At 44.6% G+C, this 23,475-nt stretch overlaps 1 protein-coding gene across 3 annotated transcripts in view; it reads left to right on the forward strand.

The window, feature by feature from the left end:
* The window catches only part of LOC110474508 (vasoactive intestinal polypeptide receptor), a 120,124-nt gene extending 111,769 nt beyond the window's left edge, over positions 1-8,355 (forward strand). For all 3 annotated transcript variants that reach the window (XM_077789712.1, XM_077789720.1, XM_077789727.1), the window contains exon 13: positions 1,504-8,355. In XM_077789712.1, the coding sequence (XP_077645838.1) occupies positions 1,504-1,695 (192 nt within the window). In that variant the 3' untranslated portion in view covers positions 1,696-8,355. The remainder of the gene's footprint in view (positions 1-1,503) is intronic.
* The last annotated feature ends 15,120 nt before the right edge of the window (positions 8,356-23,475 follow it).

A 23,475-nucleotide genomic window follows, 5' to 3' on the forward strand; every position in this document is an offset into this window, starting at 1 on the left:
ACAGCATCAGCAGAACTCCCGTGTGAACTTGCACAATCCCTGATCCCAAAGCACCACCTTCAGCAGGGCAGGATAAATCCCATCCAAGCCCTGTTCATGCTTAGTGCCCCCAGGAATCCTCCTCAGGATCACACCCAGAGCCAAAACCAGCACAGGCATTGGTGTGACTGCACACAGCAGTGCAGGTGAATGTGTTTCTGCCTTGCAGGAATAATCTTGAATTTCCCACATTTTACTCCTGGCATTCTCATCCTGGCATTGTGCAGTTCCTGTGTTTGTTTATCCCAGAGCACTTCAGACACAGTTGTTTCATCTGATTCATGCTGTTACCTAAAAATTTGCCCTGGAGGGCTGCAGGAGGGGACAAGGACAGTGGCCAGGTTTGTTCCTGATTTGAATTGGGATGGCATAAACCAGGTTATTTCTGTAAACACTCTGAGCAGCAGCATGCAGTTTCTGTCAAAAGAAGAACAGCTGTATTGACAGCTTTACAAACCAGCTGTAGTTAAATCATTTCTATTAGAACAAAAACAGGGCAGTGAAAAGGAAAGCATCTTAATTACACTCGCCAAGTGTTGTCATTGAAGTTAAGTAGTCTGGCACCTTAACTGTATCAATAAGAATTTCCTTTCTGATTAAGCTCAGGGATTTCTGCTCCAGTAATTTACTGACTGGAGTGTTCTCTTTATGTGATTTAAAGTTCTGGCCAAGCCATGTTTAGTGGCCTTTATAAAATTCTTGGCCCCAGGGCAGGTGGGTTACCCAAGGCTGCTCACATAACCAGGTCAGAACAGGCTGGGGATGGTGTGGCTGGGCAGTGCCCAGGCACAAACGGGGACAGCAGGCTGGACATGAGCCAGCAGTGTGCCCTGGTGGCCAAAGGCCAGTGGCTCCTGGCCTGGATCAGGAATGGTGTGGCCAGAAGGAGCAGGGAGCTCATTCTGCCCCTGTGCTGGGCACGGGTGAGGGCACACCTCGAGGGCTGTGCCCAGCTCCGGCCCCTCAGCTTGGGAAGGACCTTGGGATGCATCCAGAGGGGACAACGAGGCTGGAGAGGGGCTGGGAACACAAACCCTGTGAGGAACCCCTGAGGGAGCTGGGGGTGCTCAGCCTGGAGAAAAGGAGACTCAGGGCTGACCTCAGCACTCCCCACAGCTCCTGAAAGGTGGCTGTGCTCAGCTGGGGCTGGGCTCTTTCTCCAGGAACTGACAGAACCAGAGCACACAGCCTCGAGCTGCACCAAGGGAAACTCAGGTTGGATATCAGGAAAAAGTTTTTCACAGAAAGGTGATAAAGTTCTGGAATGGCTGCCCAGGGAGGAGGTGGAGTCCCCATCCCTGGGTGTGTTTAACAAAGCCTGGATGTGGCACTGGGTGCCAGGGTTGAGTTGAGGTGTTGGGGCTGGGTTGGACTCGATGATCTTGAAGATCTCTTCCCACCTGGTCGTTCTGGGAATTCTGTGAACAACATCAAGTGATGCCCTGTGGTCTTTCCCATGCCCAGGTGCAAGCGGAGCTCAAGAGGAAGTGGCGGAGGTGGCACCTGGAGCGGTTCCTGGGCTCGGACATGAAGTACCACCACCCTTCCCTGGGCAGCAACGGCACCAACTTCAGCACCCAGATCTCCATGCTGACCAAGTGCTCGCCAAAGACGCGCCGCTGCTCCAGCTTCCAGGCCGAGTTCTCCCTGGTGTGAGGGGCTCCCCAGGCACTGAGCATCCAAAACTGAGGCACGAGGATCCCTGGGAACCAGTGATCCCACAACAAATCCCTGTGAAATGACCTGCTCCACATGAGCCAACAGAGGACACACAACTGGAAACGCCGCTGGCATCCAGGATGAGATCAGACAAGCCAAGAGGCAGAGAAACACTTTTACTCTCCCTCTTTTCAGGCCTTTCACTCTTCAGTTTTAAGCCCTCAGGGGTTGATAACTCTGAGGAATTGTTCAAGTTGCTTGAGGACAACCTGGGACATGCTGGTGTGTCATAAATAATGAAGTACTGGGGGTAAGGGAGGGAGACCTTCAGTCCTCAGTGGCTTTACCAGAATTGGCATCTCTGAAACAGATAAATTGCACTTTTTCTTTTTCTTTTTTTTTTTTTTTTTAAATGAGCCAGTAAAGGAGAAACAGAGGCAGGAAGCAGGGAAAAAAAAAAAAAAGCCAAACATACAAATGTGCCAAAATTCCTGTGGATAAGAGGAGATCATGCAGCACCAAAGATGGTGTTTGGGACACAGGGAGAGGGACAGGAGGAACATGAGCAGGAAGGGAGTGGCCAGCACATGACCCCCACATTTTACACAGGTGGAGATGAAGCTGCAGCACCAGGAGAGCCCCTTGGAGTGTGTTCTGCTATTTCCCCCCATCCTTGGGAGCAGAAGATTTCCAGGCACCCTTGGGTGCCCTGTGGAAGAGCAGATCACTGAGAAGGACCAGCCCTTCTCTGCACTGTGTTGGTGACATGGTGTTTTGCTTGCTTGTGTTCCATGAACAAGAAACTCGATTTTCATGCATAAAAAAACAAGGCCAGATACCAAAAGCAGAGCATGGCCTGTGGTTTTTTCATTCTCTTTAAGTTCTCACAGATCTTGGTGCATGGATGCACCCAGGATCATTAGGGATCAGGAGAAAATAATTGGGCTGTAATTCATTTGCACTTGCTTAGCACACACTGGAAAGGGAAATACAGGGCCCTGTAATCCTTAATTGAATCAGAGCTACCATAAGGAGCCACTCTCCAGATGACAAAATTTAGCGTCACAGCAGCAGATAAAATTGCTTTCATCAGAACTAGGTTGACTCAGCACACAACTGGCACTCCAGGAAGGAAGAAGGAGTGAAGGAGCTATTAAATGGATTTCTTCTTCAGCTTCTCTGGGGAGCTTTCATCCTCTGTGAAGGCATTGTTAGATATTTAAGATGTGTGTGTGCATTTTACCTCTTTTCTGAAGGTCTGGTAATTTCCATACAGGGGCAATTCCTATTTGAAAAATGCATGTGGATCCCATTAAAACCAAGGGAGTAGGGTTTTTTTAATTCTTGTTTTCGTGGTGGAGAGGCAAACGAAAAATATTAAAGCTCAGTCCTGCTCACAATCCCACAGTCCCAAACTCAGTCAGAAGACAGAAAATACAGGGATATAGATGCTGATGTTTGTGTCCCACTCAGCTGCATCAATTGGGGTTGAAAAAGTTTTATGCTGAGGGTGGGAAATCCCTGCCCAGCTCATGAGCACCCTCAGTAATTGGGCTGCTGCCATCCTACTAAAACATGTCCTCATGAAATTATTTCTGGGTCACCACCACAGGCACCTGGAGAGGGAGGTGAGCTCTCTTTTAGAGCTCAGAGATCTCAACTCACCAGTTTTATTTCTCCACAATGAAATGCAGCCCATTGGAGGGAAGCACCTGCAGCTTGGTGGGGTTGGGGGTTGCTGGCCTTTAGCAAAGGATACCAACAATTCTGAGCCCAGGAGGAGACTTGCAGATCCTTTCTGAGTCCTGACAGGGCAGTGTTCAATGCCACAACCTCTCCCAGAGCCTGTTACCAGCTGGGCTAGATGCTCCCAAAATATTTCTCCAGGTGTGGGACTGTGATCCACCAAGGGCAAACTTGCAGTCCTGAGTTTGCAGGGAGCCAGCTCAGATCCTGTCACATACCTACCCAGTCTGTAGGTCCTAAAATGATAGGAAGATGTGAAAATTCCTGGAATTACAGTGCTGGGAATCCCAGGCTGGCCAGGTGTGAGCCAGCTTTGTTATGGCTACTTTACACTGAGCCCACATCAACAGAGAGAATCCAACTCTGATGTACCATAAAATCATCAAAATGCAGCTCCCTGATTCCCAAAAGGCAAAGAAAACAAGAGGATGCTCAAAATTTCCCCACTTTTTTTGCAGTGAAGCCCTTATGCCTTGACACCCCTGAAACAATATCTCATTGAAACCCACAAGGTTCTCAGAGGCAAGAACCTTTGAAGTGATCCTGGTCAGAGCTCAAGAAGAGTTTGGATGATGCACTCAGGCACTTGGTGTGATTTTTGGGGTAGTCTCGTGCAGGACCAGGAGTTGGACTTGATGATCCCTGTGGGTCCCTTCTAACTCAGGATATTCTGTGATTGTGTTTGGTGCTTGTGTTGCTCTGATGAGCATCTTCAGACCTGGATTAGAACTCACCCAGGAAATACTGGAGAAATCCCACCAGTACCACCAGTTCTTCTGCTGCGCCTGGTTCAAAGCAAGGATTTGACCTGCATTTTTCCAGGTGAATGACTGACTTCAAGGAAACCCAGAAGAAGCAAGAGGAAATTCTGTCTCAGCTTCCAAGCTGTTCCACTGGTTCAGAGTTCTGAAGCAATGTCAGTCTGGGAAAGATTGGATTCATCAGGCTGCAAAGCCATTCCCCCGTTCATCTGTCATGGTAAATATTTATACCCAACAAAACCAACGGGCTGCAGAGGAGCACTGCCCAATCTTGGGAATGCATCCACTGAGGTGTGAACGGGAATTTCATGTCCCAGCCAAGCAGCAGAGGAGCTGGAGCACGGAGCTGTAGAGCAGAAGTGCGGCACCACTGCCAGCAGCCTCCTTTGTGGGATGTGAGGGAATCCCTTCCCATCTGTTCCAGGCAGCCTTGTGAGCCACCAGCTCAGGGACACACTGAGCATTTTCCCTCTGCTCTTCACCTTCCCTTTCCTCTCCCTGTGCTCCCTTTTCCTCTCCATTTGCAGGAGGAAATTGGTGTGTTTGCAGCTGTAATTGTGTTCCAGCCCTGTGCTAACCTGTGCCAGCACCAGCCATATGCCAAAGACAGCCAGGAGAGGTTTGCCTTTTGGAGATGTGACAGGGAAAAACCCCAGCTGGTTATTCACCCTCACCACAGGCTCCTCTGTGTCGCTGTTGAAGCAGGACGGGAATGAGAAGACTCTGATCAGAAAGCTGCTGAGAGTAAAACTCCGATTTATTCAAAATACCCTGCTCTTTTATACAGAGTTCTGTGAGGACCAACTCCAGTGGTCCTGAAGTGAAAACAACCCACAGCATTGCTGCAGAGTGCTTGATGCACAGTGATAGAACTTAACTATAAACAATGTGAAAAACAAGAGAGATAAAGAATTATTTACATTCTTTCCCCCGCTCTTTCCCAGGGTTTTGCCTGGATAGAAACTCTCAGTTTCTTTCTTTGACTGAATCTGAGACCCACATCTCTGCAGCCTGTCACACTCCCCACCAGGCCCTGAAGATGGGATGTTTCCTGAGCTGAGGAGCTCCTTCAAAACGTGTGGAGTACATCAGCAGGGCAGAACTGTGCCCCCAGGCACCCTACTCACAATTATTTCATTACTGAACATCCAGCCATGCAGCCTTTCTGCTCTCAAGGGTGTTTGAGGGATTAAATGAACGTGCTGAACGGACCTGCTGGGACAGGCATGGCAATGTCAGTGATGCAGAGCTGCCAGCCCAGCTGCCCTGGCCCTGTGCTCCAGGAAAACAGAGGAGCTGGGGTGAAATCAGAGCCCCCCACTCTGGGGATGTGAGCAATCAAGCGAATGGTGACACTGGGATTGGGCCCTGTTTGACTGGCTCAGTGCAGGAATTTGGCTTCATAACTTGGCCTGGTCTACTCTGTTTTTCATCCAACTCATCAATAAAATGGAATTCAAGGACTTCACTGGAGATGACAACGTGGAGGGAGCTGTCCTGGCCCCACACAGAGCACAGGACAGAGCTGAGCACCTTTGCTGCTCCCCCAGCTCCAGCCTGACCCCAGCAGGGCAGCTGCATCCATTTGCTGCATAATAAGATCTGAGGTGTGCCTCTCAAAAGGTGTTAAAGCTCCTTCTGCCTCTGTTAAAAGGCACATGTTTGAGGATCATGAATCTGGGCTCCAAAACTCTTTACAGAAATAAAGCCAAATTCTGATCCTGCTTGCACCAATCAGCTCCTGAATTACACCAGCATTAAACTGGGATTTGCCTTCAAAATAATCCCTTTTTCTTCATTCTGGAGCTGCTTACTCACTTTTTACATCAGGGATAGAGTGAGCTTCTCCTGTTCTATACTTCAGTGATTGAATTATTAAATTTATTCTTAAGTACAAAACAATTAAAATATAAACAATAAATTATTGTCAAAGTCTAGAGGTAACAGGTTCAATGCTAACATTAGACTGTGGATATTTCTGTTCAGATTGGACCTGTGTTACTTTGTGACCTTCTCACAAACAGCAAGAAATGAGAATATGACCATGTTTAGGGTTTAGAAAAGAAATTCTGTTGCAGAATTTTAGGGGCATGAAAACCAAACAAGTTTTTAAAATCAGATTTATGTATGCAGGAGCAGCAGCATTACTGCAGTTGTGGAATGAAAAGGGGAGAAAGCTAGAAGATGGAAGTCCTGAGCATTTTGCTTTATTTTTTGTTTGTTTGCGGGTTTTTTGTTAGGAAAAAAAGTTATGTTTTTCTTCAGGAAGGTGTTGCTGGAGAAAAGATATTTTATACATGAACTAATCATCAGATTTCCTTCTTTCTCTATATCCCACTGGGTCCCATTCATCTCAAAAGCAATGAAGGTCATGTCTGTGCCACAGGGCAGAGGGATTAAACCCAAATCTCTGCTCCAATCTGATGGAAATGCTTTCAGAGAGAAATGCACCTGGTGATTAATGAAAGATTGATGGTAGTTTTTCAAAAGCAAAATGAAGTTCCAAAGAAAGCTCAGGAGTGAATGAACACCACTTGGCTCCATGGCAGGGATTAAAGGGGTTTGGTGGGATTTTTTTTGTCTCCATTCTTTCCAGCTTCACCCCAGGGTTTAAACACAGGGAAAGGAAATACGAAATAACTTCAGACTAAAAGGGAATCTCTCAAACTGAGAAGTGCCAATGTGTGTCTCCATGAAGCTTATTTTATTCTGACCACACAGATCCATCGTGGTTTGATAAGTGGCCTGTGGGAACACAGGTGGACCAGAAGCAATGTCCCTTCTCTGGCAGGTGAATGCAGTGTAACAGGAAAGCCCAGAGTAAAACATTCCTCCTGCTTTCAGGCTGGATTTTTGGCACAGCCCAAGTTCCCTCCCAGCCTTGGGCTTCCCCCCATGGCATCTCTGCAGCCATGAATGTGCCAAACTCCCGGGACAGGGATTGCAATCCTAAATTCCCTGCCTCACCATGCAAATTTGCACTTTTCCCACCCTGGTGCTGATGGGGCCAGCACCAAAAAGCTGCTTCACTGGAGATGAACCCTGAAGAGCAGGGGGTCACACACACCCACATCCATCCAGAAGGACTCTGCTGGCACCGTTCAGGCACTAAACTGCTGTAATAAGGAAAATATTCAAGTCCCAGACTGGCAGGTGGAGTTAGATGTCCCAAAATGTGGATTGCAATCAATTTCCTTTCATTCAGTCAGCTTTTCATTCCCTCTCTAAACCCAATATTTGCATTTCAGTCTGCTGAGGTATAATTACAGTGGCTGACCTTGTTTTTGTCCCTGGAGACCCGTGCAGATGTAAACTAGGGTTTTTAATCAGAAGGTTTTTTGGAGCACAGTTCATCTTTTCCACCTCTTCCTGAACATCCTAACTTGTATGATCCTGTGCTGAAGAGCCCTGGGTTTGAAATTCTGGTTATTTCTAAAATACTGTGAAATCACAGGGGAGAAAGCAAACCTTTGGGACTGGAGGCTACAGGTCTGTAAGGAAAATAATTCCCACTTGTGTTCTGAGGGCCAGACCCCGAGGACACACACACTGACAGCAGCAGAGCACCAGTGTTTTATACCCAAGTTTTGTGGATATTGTACATTTGTACATAGAGGAAATCTGAAGAGCACATTTAAGAAGGAAAAAAAAAAACAAACACCGCATTTTTGATACTCAGAGGATGACGATGATAAGTGGAGTTCAAAAAGGCCGTTTTGAACTCAAAAGTGCATTTTTCAGAGCCTGTTTCAAACACCTCAAGCTGTGGGTCAGCAGCTGGTGCCATCTGACCCTTCTCAAGCTGCAAACACCTGTGCTCTGCCCTCCTGTAAATAGGCTTTGGCAGCAGAGGGTGATGGGCACTGGCTGCGAGCAGAGGATCTCTGTGGGCTTCTCTGTACCAGGTGCGTGTGATGTACCCTCCATGCCAGCAAGAAAAGGCCTGCTTGCTCAGCACAGGTGAAATCTCTGCCTTGTTCCATGGCCTTTTGCCTGATGTTATTTATTTTTGGTCTGACTCTGTACATATGCAATGAAATGGCAATTTATTTTTTTTTCCTTTGTATTTGGTTCACCTCCTTGCTTCAGAGGGGGTTCTTCTCTGTGGTTGACACTGCTGGAAACAAGCAATAAAACCATCGTGAAGATATTGTGTCTGAGGTGCTCCACCTGATATTTTCATTTATTCCTCACAGTCCTGGAGAAGACACAGAGAAGGAGAACTAAGAAGGAAGTTGTGACCTGGAGGTTCCTGCTCAAGTTAAGCATAATGACCTCATACTTTGAAAGGTTAACCAGCTAGACCAAATCACTTTTAAAATCAGAAAATCATAGAAATATTAGCGTTGGAAGGGACCTTGAAAGGCCATTTAGTCCTTGCAGCGAGCAGGGACATCTTCAAGTAGATGGGAGTTCTGTGTAGACCTTCTCTGGGAACATCTGTGCCAGCAGAAGAACCAGTACCAAATCCAACATAACTGACCCCAAAACCTCCACCACTGCACGAGCTGGGTGCATGGATGGTCCTTTGGAGGCAGGACTGATGTGTGGAGGTGACAACCATGAAATCACAAATACTCTGCGGTCGTTTTGTCACAATCCACAGGTGTGAGATGATTCCTACATCCACAGGAACGTACAACCCCCCACACAAATACAGATGTGTTGATTGTTGCTGGAATATCCTCCAGCAAGCATCTTTATTGCTCAGAACAAAGCACAAGCCTTCCTCTGTGCTGGAGAAAAGCCCAGCAGGCAACCACAAGGGAACCATAATTGTTCATATCAAAGACACATTATTTGAAAATAGATTTCAACAAGAGGTCAGTGAGCTTTTCCATGTCCATAGGGCCAGTCTGGCCACTCACCCCCTTCTTAAACTGATTTACACCCAGAGCTGACACTGCTGATAAAGGCCAAACCTACAACTTGAAATGACAAGCCTTGACTGTATTTGTCCCTCTTTCTGCATGGATTAACCATTTTCATTTAAAATCAAGGTGTCTGATGCTCTGGGTGTTCTGAGAAGTGAAGCTGTTTGTACTGACTTCCACTGGATCTCCCTGTGGGTAAAGCCAGAAATCAGGAAAACAGCTTGTGAGGGCTGGGGAAAGGCAAAACCAGCCAGTTACATTTATTCTGTGTCTGTAGAGGTGAGGATAATCCCATCCTGCCAAAAAACAGCTTCCACATGAGGAACTGAGATCAATGCTCAGACATTAATGTAAGTGGGTTTGATGAAGGTCACCTGAGAAGTCTGGAAAAAAAAAAAAATCAGCCCAACCCTCTTTGGTCCCAGCTGTGTGTCCTCTGTGTCCTTCCTGGCTGGGAAAGAGCAAAGTGTGGCTTTTCTTGGGCACACACTATTATTCTGAGTTTGATGGAATGTGCAATCACAGCCTCTGGAAGGTTTTGAGCTTGGCTTCTACAGCTTCTCTGTGTAAGCTCAGCTTTCATGACTGCAATAGCATCTTTTTCTATTAGAAAGAATCATGTTTAAAGATGGCAAATGACATCCTCTTCCTTTGATCCCCCACGGTTTCCATGGCAAAATACCAGGATGAGGACTTTGGTGATCTCCATGACATTAAAGCAATTTCCCGTGTAGTGGATCAATCCTAGTGGCTAAATCATGTTCATTCCACATGCAGGTTGTACCTACACCCTCACACACACTGACTGTGACATAAACTGGAGATACAAACTGGACTGTGACTCAGTACAATCCACAGAGGGGATTTGGCTCTCAGCTCAGAGAGATGCTGGGCTGTCTGAGGATCCCAAGGACATGTGGCACAAAGAGCCTAGGCATGGTGACACAGCTGTGACACTGCACTTTCTGAAAGCCTAAAAACCTCTTCTGACACTGACAGGGCTCACAGGGAAATAATTCCTCCTGTAGAACCCAATTGAAGCAGTGAGACCTCCCTGCACAGGGAATAACACGCTCGGACTCCGTGTTGCAGAAAGCTGAATAAATTGCTTTTATTAAGCTAAATTATATTACATTAATACTGTACTATACTAGAACTAGATCATACTCAAAAGATACTCAAGAAAAAACCTGTGACTGTCTCCAGTCACAACACAGCTTTGACCCAAACTGGCCAATCACCCCAAACAACCATCACCAGTGTCTAATTAACAAATCACTCTTCAATATACAATCTCCATAACACATTCCACGTGTGCCAAACAACAGGAGCAGCTAATAGAGATAAGAATTTTCTTCTTTCTCTGAGCTTTCTCACTGTGTCTCACAACTTCCAAGGAAAAATCCTGAGAGAGAGAAACATGTCTCCCACATAACCCTGTATGCATTTACTCCTTTGCTGTATCATAAGAACAAAGGCAGGTGAGTGGCAATGTCATCTTAAAATAGCCATTTCCCAGGTCACAGAATCACAGGATCACTGAGGCTGGGAAAGCCCTCCAAGGCCAGAGTCCAGCCCATGCCCACCTTGTCACCAGCCCAGAGCACTGAATGCCACCTCCAGCCCTTCCCTTGACACCTCCTGGGGTGGGGACTCCACCAGCTCCTGTCAGCCACTGGTCTAGAAAGCTCAGAATTAATCTGGCCTTGCATCCAAAGACCAGAGAGGCAAAAGTTTCCTGACCATGGCAATAGATCCCCTTTTATGGATCTAAACCTCTCCTAGAGTCCATCAATACTGATTAAACCTCTCCCCTTGGAAACATCTCCACTCCTCCCAGTCTAGATCAACACCTTGAATCCTTCCCACACACAGCCTAAGGGTACAGGAAGTAACTTGGAATGCTGAAACCAGCCAATATCAATCATCCCTGCCCTCGGTTTGCAGAGCAAATCTACACAATTATTGTACAATGACTGAGAGGGAGGTAAAAGAAAGGAAAACATTTGACTTGTAAGCCTGTGATTTGATGTGCTTGATGGGGAAGACAGGACAAAGCACATTTTGTTGTCCATACATTAAGAGGAATCATAAAATCACAGAATGGTTTGGGATGGAAAAGCTCATTTTGTTTCACTCCCTGCAATGGGCTGGGTACCTGTGGGAATCCAGGGCTTCCCTCTGGCTGCCCTGGCAGGTCTGGGACCCTGGCAGGGGTCAGGAACCCCCTGGACAGAGCCCCAGAGACACTGGCTGTGATCTCTGGCCATGGAAAAGAGTTTTCAATCTTACAGGATGAATTACCAGCTCTGAGTGTTTGATATCAGTAATAATTAAGTGTGGCACGGGTGCAAAAGTAAAATTTTAAGTTTCTAAATTAGGGGTTCAAGAGGGACAAGATAGAAGAAATTGGGTGTGTCTTGTCCTTTTTCTCCTTCTTCATGCCCTCCATGTCTCACTGTGGTGTTGGCATTTTTCTGTTGGTTCAGGCTGGGGACACACTGTCCAACGTAGGTGACAGATATTGGCACGTTCTTGTAAATGCAGCCCAGGGAGTTTCTGGTATTTAATGTTTGTCACATCCCACTGAGGGCAGAGCCCCACACGCTGCCCTGCAGGACAGAGCTGGGCAGGGCAGCAGAACATGTGAGAGATAAATAGAATAAACAACCTGGAAACCAGCTCAGACCAATTATGGCTTCTGCTTTGGCAGGGGGCTGACAGACAGAGACTTTCTATAATCTGGGAATCATCAATACCTCAGATTCCGACAGGTACTTTCCACAGACCAAGTTGCTCCAAGCCCCATCCAACCTGGCCATGAGCATTTCCAGGGGTGGGACAATTCATTCAACTCAGAACTTCATTGATAATTAGGTGTCCTGGGTGACAAACAGAAGTTCTGTCACTAAATATCAGCTCCAAAGCAAGGAAGTGGCTTTTAAAGCACAGGGATGCCAATACTCAATGTGAAATAACGTAGGGTTGAACCAACACCCACGGATTTGTCTTTCTCTCCTGAAAAGTGCACCCAGTTGTCATTTTTTTACCCGAATCCACTTGTGAAACTTATTTTACGAATTAAATAAAATACCAGCAGCAGGACCCCAAGACTGAGGTGGGCACTGCTGCCAAGAATCTGCCTCCCCCAGCTCTTACAGATTTATTGCTCTGGGATACCTAATTCAATGGCTGTTCCTTATCAGCCACTTAATTCTGAGCTCTTTGGCATAAAGCCATTAAAATCCATAATATTTCATTATGTCCTATCAGCTCCCAGCTAAAAAAATATGTGAATCTCGTAGAAATATGATCTTAGTTGGCAGTGAGGAAGGAATTTATTATATTTAAGAGATTTATGTGTGTAATGTGATTTTTGGGTTGGAATGCATGCAGGTTTTCATTCCATCCCACCAAGTATGATCTAGTTGGCCACTAAATTCCAGTTCTCCTCAGCTCTTTAGTTCACAGGCAGGAGTCTAAACAGGGGGCTCCAAGAATTCTCTGGCTTTTGAGATAATTCCAAACATGATGGTCTGTGATGGGACAAGGTCCCTCTTGGCTGGGTAGGAGCCCTTTCCCAGTTTGTGACAGTCACATTTCCAAGGATCTTGTTGGAAATTACCTGACCTGGAGAAGCCTGGATGGTTTTATCCTTCCCTGCTTCCATTACTGGCCAGGAAACCTCAGTTTCTGAGACAATTACTGTAATTTTGGCCAGAACTGGGCAAGGATAAAGCTTGGAATTGAAATTATAGAGTGCAACTCAATTCTGGGCTCTCAACAGCTCCCCCATCTCCAAGGAAAGATTTGGAATTCATCAGCTGGATCAGTGTTTAGGTCTTGTGTGAAAAAGTGATTGCATTTGTTTGACTTCTGGGGAGGAAAGGAAAGGAAAGGAAAGGAAAGGAAAGGAAAGGAAAGGAAAGGAAAGGAAAGGAAAGGAAAGGAAAGGAAAGGAAAGGAAAGGAAAGGAAAGGAAAGGAAAGGAAAGGAAAGGAAAGGAAAGGAAAGGAAAGGAAAGGAAAGGAAAGGAAAGGAAAGGAAAGGAAAGGAAAGGAAAGGAAAGGAAAGGAAAGGAAAGGAAAGGAAAGGGAAGGAAAGGAAAGGGAAGGGAAGGGAAGGGAAGGGAAGGGAAGGGAAGGGAAGGGAAGGGAAGGGAAGGGAAGGGAAGGGAAGGGAAGGGAAGGGAAGGGAAGGGAAGGGAAGGGAAGGGAAGGGAAGGGAAGGGAAGGGAAGGAAGGGAAGGGAAGGGAAGGGAAGGGAAGGGAAGGGAAGGGAAGGGAAGGAAGGGAAGGGAAGGGAAGGGAAGGAAGGAAAGGAAAGGAAAGGAAAGGAAAGGAAAGGAAAGGAAAAGGAAAGGAAAGGAAAGGAAGAAAGGAAAGGAAAGGAAAGGAAAGGAAAGGAAAGGAAAGGAAAGGAAAGGAAAGTCAAAAGACCTTGCAAAAAGGATGATGGCACTGCCTCCCTCCCACTGACTCATCTTAGGGCAACTAAATAAAGTGAGAGCAACAATTCAGATCATGACTGAGTCTTGGCTTTGGACAACCTGCTCTAGTGGAAGGTCCCTGCCCAAGACAGTGGGGTGGAATAAGGTGTTTTTTAAGGCCCCTTCCAACACAAACCATTCTGGCATTTAATATCCAACTGCATCAGTTCATTTTTTCTATGTACACGATTATTTCTTTTTCTGTAGTTAAAATACACATCATTCTCATGGCAGGTTAGAAACACAAGGGCTGTTCTGCGGAGCTCAGGAGCAGCAAGAGTCAATGAGCACCTTTTCTAACATCAAAAAATGATGTATAGAATTCAGCAACTCTCATCATTCAAATCCAGTCTAATTACAGTGCAAAATGTAAATTAATGCAAAGTTCTTTGGAGAGCTGCTGACATCCATAGAAATATGCCAGCTCTGGAAGCCGCCTAAGCATTGAACAAGAGTGAAATTCTTCAGATTCAACATCAAGTGCTATGGTCTGTTCACAAGGAAAAAACATTTTAGGTGTCATTAAGGCAAAGTTTAAAGCAGAAATTGCTCCAGCAAGAGAGAAATTTCCAGGGAGCTTTTGAGATGGGGTACCACACACACAGTTGGACACATTTCTTGTCAGGAGGTGAACAAGTCCTGGAGGAGCCAAGGGCTGGCAGGGTGCAGGCTGACACACAGGTTTGAAGCACTTCAGCAGTGAAGGGAAATGAGAGTCCTCACTGTTGTCATCTGACTCACTACCAAAGTTTTACATTTTAGGAAGTAAAAAAATTACCAAATTAAAACTAACACGGCACAGCTAGGTGAGGAGGACAATAAAAACTTCCTTTATTCTGAATTCTTGTTAATGCTGAACCCCGATTTAAAGCTGTTCTGACCTTCTCGAGGTGTGAGCACTTCTGTTGGACAGGTTTGCTTTCCTCACCCAATCTTAGCAGGGTGAGCACAAATTCCTCACATCAGGAATAGATCCCACAGGGGGAATTCAGCCCTAGAATGTGGGCAAACCTTCCACCCAATGTTTCTCTCCAGAAAAACAACGTTTCTCTACAGAGAGAAGCTGAAAAACATTTCATTGCAAATAAAGCAACTCTGGTTTCCTCTGTTGGGTGGGACAGGGTGCAAAAAACTATTGTCAGCTTTGTAAACACAAAGAGAAATATTATTTTAATTTTACATATTTGTTTATTTAGTATTGACTTTCTGGGAGAAAATCCTCTCACCTGGTTTTAGGTGTCTATTAAGCAGCTTATTAATGCCAGATCCACTCATTGGAACTCATTTCTAGGGAGTTCTTGTCAATGCAGTTAATTCAGTTTAGGGGGAAATTCATCTGTGCAGGTGCAGCAGATAAATTTATACTCCATTTAAATATATTTAAATAACCCCAGGTTGTCTGATTTAGGACTTTGGAAACTAAACGGCAGAGAAGACACTGGAATTCCCAATTTTTCTCTTTAAAAAGGGCAAAATGCGCCCCACACAAAGTCCTCCTCTTGCTGACTGCATTGCATGGAAGCCATAAAGGAGGGATTTAGGGACTCCTGATGGATGTGAACTCTTCTGCAGAGGTCTAAGGTGATGATTACAGGGGTGCTGCCAAGGAGAACCTGGACTGCCAGTTCTTTGTCTTCTTTTCTGCCTCTGTCAGAGTCCAGATTGAAAGTGCTTGAGATGGTATTTCATGTTCAGACTGAGATGTTTATCATTTCTTATCTATATCACAGCCCTACCAGCCGTGAGTTCTACAGCATTTCAGTAACAAGCTACAAAATGGCCTCATATCTATCCCTGCAGAGCCTTTTAAGGCTAAACTCTCCAATTAAGAATTTACACCTAAATTATTTTTACTTTTAACCCAATAACCAAGCACTTGTGCCCCACAATGGGGACTTTTTTATCCAATTACACAAAACCACCCAAGCCCATGGAGAAGAAGGAGAAGAAGAAGGAGCAGCCTCCACCCCAAAACCCTCATCTTGCTTTATATCTATTCCTGTATTCTAAACTCTTCAACTCTGAGTGTCCCAGCCTGTGATATCACACATTTCTATTCAAATTCCACACACACAATCCCAGTTCTGCCATTCCATTTTGGAAGCTTCTCCACGGCCTCAGGTCAATGCAGTGTTCTCCTGGGGGTCAGTGCCTGGCAGCACAGAAAGTCTGAAATTCTCAGCAGCCAGGGTTCCAACACTGGACATCCAAGGAATGGATGGATCACCAGAATCCACAGCTGTCCTTGGCCTTCTGGGACACAGCTGCTCTGGCTCCTGTCACATTAGTGAATACAGAAATTGCCAACAAGTTCTTGTGAAGAAAGATGTGTACCAGGGGAAATAACACCAGTAAAAAAGTTGTGATGAAGAAGATATTCCACAAACCCATTTCCCTTCAAAGCCAGGGGAGGAAAGTTACAACAATTATAGTTTTGTTTGAAATAAACACCTGCACACCTCACAGGATATCCAGTACTCTCTCCTCATAGAAATAATTGGACTTTGCTTCTGCCCTATGTTAATCTTGAAATCAAATTCTTATACTAAGAACTTTTTGAGCGATGTGTATGGAAACCTTGAATATTACAGTATTAAAAAACACTTGTCACCAAAAGGACGCTACTGTTGTAAAGAACATTAGCACTTAGTGAATGTTCCCATTTGTAAGGAAAATAAAAATTCAGAGCTTTTAAAAAAAAAGTAGAGAAAACATTTTCTACTTCTAGTAATACACCTAAAACTCATGACTTTGGCTCAGTGACAGGAATAACTTTTTGGGGTACTGTGGGTTCAACAGAGAGAATTTGACTGTGGCTCCAGCAAAAAGATTAACTGGGAGGGAGTAACCCCCAGATGATCATTAATACAGTTATTTTCCTTGTGGGTTGTAAAATGTTCTTTCTTCCCCAAAGACAAAATGAGAACAAACCCAAACTTCAATTTATTCCATTTCTTTACTAATGGAATATTAATTTTTGTTTTTCACAGGGCTGTTTGGGAGGTTTGGGTTGAATATATTGAAATTGCAGCTGTATGTATTTGAATTATTTATGCAGCCAGACATGTAGGCTGTGATTAAGCTTCTTATTTGGTTGTAACACAAGGTTCATTTCTTCTGCTCGTTGATTTAGCGTGAGGAAAATTTCCCCACAGCTCTGCTCCACAATAAATTGCTATTGGCAGATAGAAATGTCAGGTTTACCCTCCAGATGGGAGCAGTAACAGATCAGACCTTTGCTTGTTCCATTTATCCTGCTGCACGTGTGACAAGAGCTGTGTGCTGCTCTCTGTCTCTTCTCCAATGCACGACTACATCGAGGCATTTTTCCACAGGTTCATTTTGTGGCTGCAAAAAACACAGCTCAGCGTCTGTGAAACCAGCTCAGACAAAATTCTCAGGCCAAATTTTCAACTTTGCCATGAATCTGTTCAAGTTGAAATCACGGTTTTATTTCCTGGGTTGCATTTTTGCAGCGAATCTCTTTATAATCATAGAAGCAGCAAACACATCCTCTGGTGCGTGCTGCAGCTTTGCACTTTCCTGCAGGCTGTGCAGGAGCCTTTGTGCAGGGGGGGTGAACCAAGGGGGTGTCCTGTGGGAATCAGAAAAATAGAAACTTCCAAAAACACAGGAGGGTTTGATTTGCAGCCTTGGGAGAAGCTTGAATTGATCTAAAAATACAATACTCATAAAAATCATAAACTATTAAACAGAAAAAGCATAAATTTCTATTTCTGTAGTTGTTAGTAAGAATATGCTTTAAGTAAGTAAAAAACTGTATTCATAAGAAGGTGAAGGGTTTATAATATAGAGGTGTGGTTGTATAGAGTAAGCTAATAGTTTAGAAGTTATAACAGAAATATATTTGTGCACGTGAGACAGAAGCCTATTGGACAAAAGTATCTGCAGTGCAGAAGAAGTAAAGGTGATAGGTTAGAAAAGCAAAATACACCTTGTAGCAACTGTCTATTGGGTTAGAAGGTTCTATTGTCTTGTAACAAAGAAATTTTGACTATTTTGTGCTATGGTTGACTGCTTGCTCCTCTAAAATCTCACAGCCTCTGAGGCTGATGTTTAACTGAGCAATAAATCATTCTTAGCCCAAAAATAGTCCCATCCCTTCATTATTAGGGGCGATAATGATAATGTCCCAGAGCGTTGCACAGCACGTTGCCCTTTCTGCATCCCAGAAATTAAAAACACGCTGTGAGAGGTGTGTCCTCACCCAGCCTGGCCCCTGTAGGAGCTGTAGGACATTAATATGCATTAATATGCAGAGGAGCTGCTCTCTCCTTGCTCAGGAGGTGCAGTGCACTGGCAGGGAGCCCAAAAGGAGGAGGGAGGAGGGCCTGGCAGCTGTTGGAGGCACTTGAAAAAGAGATCAAAGCATATTAAGTCATTGTCCTTCCATTCCCCATTTCCACAGCATGAAGAAAAAGCTTTCTTTTTCTTTCCTGTGAATGATTGTCTCCCTAATTATTAAGATTTTCTAAAGCCTTCTGAGTTTACATTCTGTTAGAAAAATTTCTCACACAATTTCTATAAACAACATATTGTTTTGCATTCCTTCATGGGGGTGGAGAGACTTGATGTACTGGTAGTTTGTCCAATGTCTTTGGAGAGGTGGTGTATTCACTCTCCAATCCACTGTGACCTTTGGGAAAGTATAAAAGTTGGAGTCAGAGAATAAACGTTCTTCTTCTTTTCCTTGCAAATAGCAGTGGCTCGTGTTGTGCTTTCACGGGTCCTATTGCGACAAATGATACCTCAAGAAATTGTTCCTAATGATCCCTAAGGTGCCTCCCAACAGAAACCACTCCCTAATTCTCTGAATCCCTCCTTTTCTCTGGGCTTTGCCATGATGGAGACACAGCAGGAGGAGCAGGTTTGGATGTGGGTCTGATGCCCTTTTTCCACGTCTCTGCACCAGCCTGTCTCCATCTGTGGAAAAGGAGGAGCTGAATTCCTGCCCTCTCTCAAAGAGCCCATGGTGATTTCTGGAAGCTCTGCTGCATCCCTGCATTAAACATGAGTATTGGTAAAGCAGAAATAAACAGGGAATCAAGGGTTTTCACGCAGGTGCTACTGCTCCTCCTCCGAAACATCTTCTGCTATTGTGGTAAAGACTCTCTTTTTGTCCAAGGATAGTTTTCTGAAATTTTGTGTCACATTTCCAAGGGGAAATGGTTTTGATTTGAGGAGGTCAGGTTTAGATGAGATATTTGGAAGAAATTCTTCCCTATGAGGGTGGGCAGGCCCTGGCCAGAGAAGCTGTGGCTGTCCCTGGATCCCTGGAAGTGTTCAAAGCCAGGTTGGACAGGGTTTGGAGCACCCTGGGATAGTGGAAGTTGTCCCTGCTCATGGAAGCAGTGGAATGAGATGATCTTTAAAGTTTTTTGCAACCCAAACCATTCTGTGGCACCATGAAAAACCACACTGACATTGGTGCATTGCCCTGTGACCCTGCTACCATAACACCAGGTTTGCAGGTGGGATTTAACCACGTAGGCAGTCCTGATAACAATTTTAATTATGTCCACAAAGTGCCAGGGAACATTTCCAGACACTCAAATTGACCAATCCTGTGGTGATATTGCTACAATACTCCTTGGTGTGCCTTGTGCTGAGGATAAATGGCACATTCCCAAAGAATTTCTGGGAGTGTCTCATGGGGGAAGGTGGTGTGGGTCATTCCTGATGAACATTTTGGCTGGAACATCATATTTTGGAAAGTCAGAGTTTAATAAAATATCAGTGGGCCATTCTAGCAGGCCTCAATACCAGAGAATGATCCCAAACCTATTTCACCCACTGCAATAGCTGTCTCCTTAGTGTTTATTCCAAATTTTTTCTGGGTCTCTTTGCTCTGTCAGACCTTACAGGTTATAAGGGCATTGCCTGGGCAGCAGGATGGCATGAACAGCATCCCTGAGCTGGCTTTAGGGTGTCTGAAGTGCCACCAAAACCAGTCATGAGGAAGAAACCTGACCCCAGGGCAACCCCTGCTCTCCATGGATTATGATTTGCTTTCTGTTCTCCCCAAATTTTTCAGAAATGGGCATTAAAATTCATGTATTACTCCATGTAGGATTGATGAGCTGACCGTGGATATTCTCCTCCTGGTACAGCTTTGAATTTATAGGATATTTCTATTTCTATGTTTTATTTATAAGACATATATCTATATTTATGCTTATTTCATATTTATGTTTATATTTAAATTGATGCTTAGATATTTATATTCCTATTATCTACTTTTAGCAGCAAATATTTCACAGGCTCAGTGATCCCAGCTCCCTTCAGCCTTGCAGGCAGTGCAGTGACTCATTCCAGTCCCCTGTAATGACTCTTTTCTGTGAGTCTCTCCTCAAGGCAGACAAGCCATGTAAATGAAATGGTCTGGTTTGTAACTTGTTTGTTGGGATTTCACCTCGGGGCAGCATGAGCAGGCACATGTGAGAGTATTTTTCCCCTTATCCTTCTCTTTAGAGTTGCCCAGGTCCCATTGGCATTGCCCAACTTTTGAAGATTTGGACTTTTTTTCTAAAAGCGCTTTTGAAATGCAACTTCAGTGGGTAATACCCCATAAAAAAGGGGGGGATGGAAACAGCAGAAACAACATCCCATGGCATCAATCACCCTTCAGGGCTCTCATCCCTCTTCTGCAGCAGGGCTGGAATGCCTCAAAGAAACAGATTGCAAGATTAAAGAAGGAAAAGCGACCTTGCCACTGGAACCTGCTCAACCATTCCAGAAACACATTCCCTGTAAAAACAGTCCCAAGAGGGAAAACAGGATGGAAAGGCATTCCTAGCCTGAATTGTTCAGTTTGTGAGAAAAACAGGAAAATTAGGTGAGCCTAGTGTCAGCAGCAATATTTTTATATTTATTAAGATGTCTGGGGCATATTTGGAGGCTTAAACTTCAGGCAGATTTGTGGGTCCAGCTCCTTATCTCCACTCAGGGGAGAGCAATAGTTCCTTTTCCAGGTAGTGGTCCAGAATACAGGGGAGAGCAATAGTTCCTTTTCCAGGTAGTGGTCCAGAATAGGAATAATTTTAGATCCATGCAGTGTTTCCTGGTACTGCTCCTTTTCTGTTCTCAGCCTTTCTCATGGCCAAAACAATTTTTGGCAGAGGGAAGAAATGGGATTTTTACTGTAATGGTGAAAGTGGAATACTGGGTGCCTGGGGAAAGAGCCTGGTAAGGTTTATTTTCTTCTGTACTCTAAAACCAGTCAGCTGAGTGTCTCTACTCTAGATAAATACTGTGTTCTGTGAATGGATCTATAAATGAGATTTTTTTGGGGGGGTGGTTTAGGTTCTAATCAACAATGAAGCAGCATCAAACTGGATCCATCCAGTTACTTTTAACTCCAGCAAATTGTTTTCATGAAACTACACTTCTCTCTTATACATAGCTTAAAGGTTGTGTCAGCACAGTGAGGGCTTCATCCAGCAGTCAGAGAAATAAATGGAAATACTTTTCTTGACCTCAGGAGGAGGTGGGGAAAGCTGGCTGAGGTGAAGCCTGGCACAAACGGACACATCACTCACAGCAGTGGCATGGGAACGGAGAAAGATCTTCCTGAAGTCTCTCTGTGCTCCTTCTGTGCTGGAAAATCCTTTGTTACTTGGACAGAGCACCTCAGAAATGCTTTTGGATTTAACCAAAAACCACTGAAGCAGTGTTAGTCACAGCTCTGGACTCTTCTCTGACAGTGACCTTCAGCCTGGCCCAAGGGGATGGTTTCTGAGGCACAAGATTTTCTCCTCAGGTGTGAGGATCTAGTCCAAAGCCACTGGAGCAAATTTTCTCCCTACTTCTGGAATATAATACAGATACTAAATTTAGCAGCAACATTTATCTATTCATGGTTTCATTCATTGAATTAAGAACATTAATTTTTCCTTGAGTGAGCTCTCAGCAGGAGACAACACAGAAAAGCACTCACTCAAAAGAAAAAAAATCAAAAACTCCCTTGATAATTTTTTACTCCAATATTTATATAATTATTATTATGCTCCAATATTTATAATAATTAATCACCTTCCATCCAACTGTCTACTCCAAGCCTGGCAGTTAAGTCACATCAGGGCATTCAGGTTGTTGCCTGCAGGTTTTAGATTGGGATCAAGGCTTTAGACTTGGGATCAGTGTTTTAGACTTGGGATCAAGGTTTTAGACTGGAACCAAGGCTTTAGACTTGGGATCAAGGTTTTAGACTGGGATCAAGGTTTTAGCCTCATGGGGGCTCTTCCCACAGAGACACTTCCCAGATTCCTTCCTGGCTGTCCACAGGAACCCCAAACCAGCAAACAGTTCCCGAGCATGACAAATCTACCAGGCTGGGCAAGGACAGGAGCTAGTTGAAAACCTAACCAGAATTTCTAAGGTCAGAAAAGACCTCAGAGATCAAATCCAGAAGATCTGTGTTTGTCTTGTAGGTTGAACACGTTGCCATCAGCAGAACAAGTGCCTTCACAAAGACTTCTCCATGGAATTGGGAGCAAGTTTCTATGGAAAATTACTGTGCCCTGCAGGCATCAAAGTTAATTTGGAATGAGACAGCTGAAATAACTCTACCTGAAATAGTCTGGGGTTATATCAGCACCTGACTGTAGCCAGCAAGGGTTAACATCAATTTTGAAGACCCCAGTTTCAGGATAAATTAACAAATCTGGGAACCAGTCCTAAATAATTTTCCAATAATGTCTATAACAGTTCTCTCCTTTATCAGACAGAGGAATTGGAGCCATAAGGAAACAGCTCAGGTAAAGGTTACCCAGAGGTCAAAGGTGAGAATAAAAACTGCACCTTTGCCACCCCAACCCAGCCACAGCAGCCACTGGGCTTCCCAGCTGAGGCAGGAGCCGTGTGGGAGGGCCATGATGAGTCTCTCCATTGGCCTCATTAGGATTTGGATCAAATATTGAGGCTAATTTTTCTCTGTTCCCCCATGGAGCTGTGCTCTTAAATGATTTATGCAAATGAGGTGCATCTATTAAATTTGCAATGCTGCAGGCATCAATATGCAAGTGTTAGAAACAGTTCTGTATTCAAGAAACCTGAGCAAAACCCTGATTTTCCCCTGAAAAAATAGGAAGGAGCTGGGATAAAGCTGATTCTTTCAAGTACATATCCAAAGGAAGGCAGAATAATTACCTATGTATCCCTGCCCTCTATTATTCACTGAGAACAGTCTCATTTTTTATGTCTTTGTAAATATCCTGTTGTCCATGATTATGCATTGTCATGACTCTTTTGTGGTGAAATAACCCATCCATCTGGGTTCCGGAATTAAGCTGAATTTTGCAAGTGGTTTTTTTTGTTGTTGTTGTTGTTGTTGTTGTTGTTTGTTTGGTGGTTTTTTGGGGGTTTTTTTGTGGTTTTTTTTCTGTTTGGTTGGGTTTTTTTTGTTAGGGGAAAAGGTGCAGAGCAATCTCTTGCTCCTTGACTTCAGGGAATCAGCCCTATTGGAAATAACCCTCAGAGTTAATCCACTGATGGTTTGACAGCCCAGCCTTCCATGCCCTGGAAAACCTGGGAGGTTTTAATTCACACCTGATTCTCACCTGCAGGCAGCATCCTCATGGCCTTGGCCAACACCTTGGAATCATGGAATCCTTAAGGTTGGAAAAGACCTCATCAAGTCCAAGAATCAAGCCAGAACCATCACCATGTTCACCCCTAAATCATGTCCTCAACTTTGAAATTTCCAAATCTTCAAAATCCCTCGAGGGATGGTGAGGGCACCACTTCCCTGGGCAGCCTGTTCCAATGCCTGACCACCCTTTCTGTGAAGAGTTTTTCCTAAATATCCAACCTAAACCTTCCCAGGCACATCTCCACAGAATTCCCAGAATGACCAGGTGGGAAGAGACATTCAAGACCATCAAGTCCA

This window comes from Lonchura striata, chromosome 1, assembly GCF_046129695.1.
Source record: "Lonchura striata isolate bLonStr1 chromosome 1, bLonStr1.mat, whole genome shotgun sequence".
Classification (NCBI taxonomy): domain Eukaryota; kingdom Metazoa; phylum Chordata; class Aves; order Passeriformes; family Estrildidae; genus Lonchura; species Lonchura striata.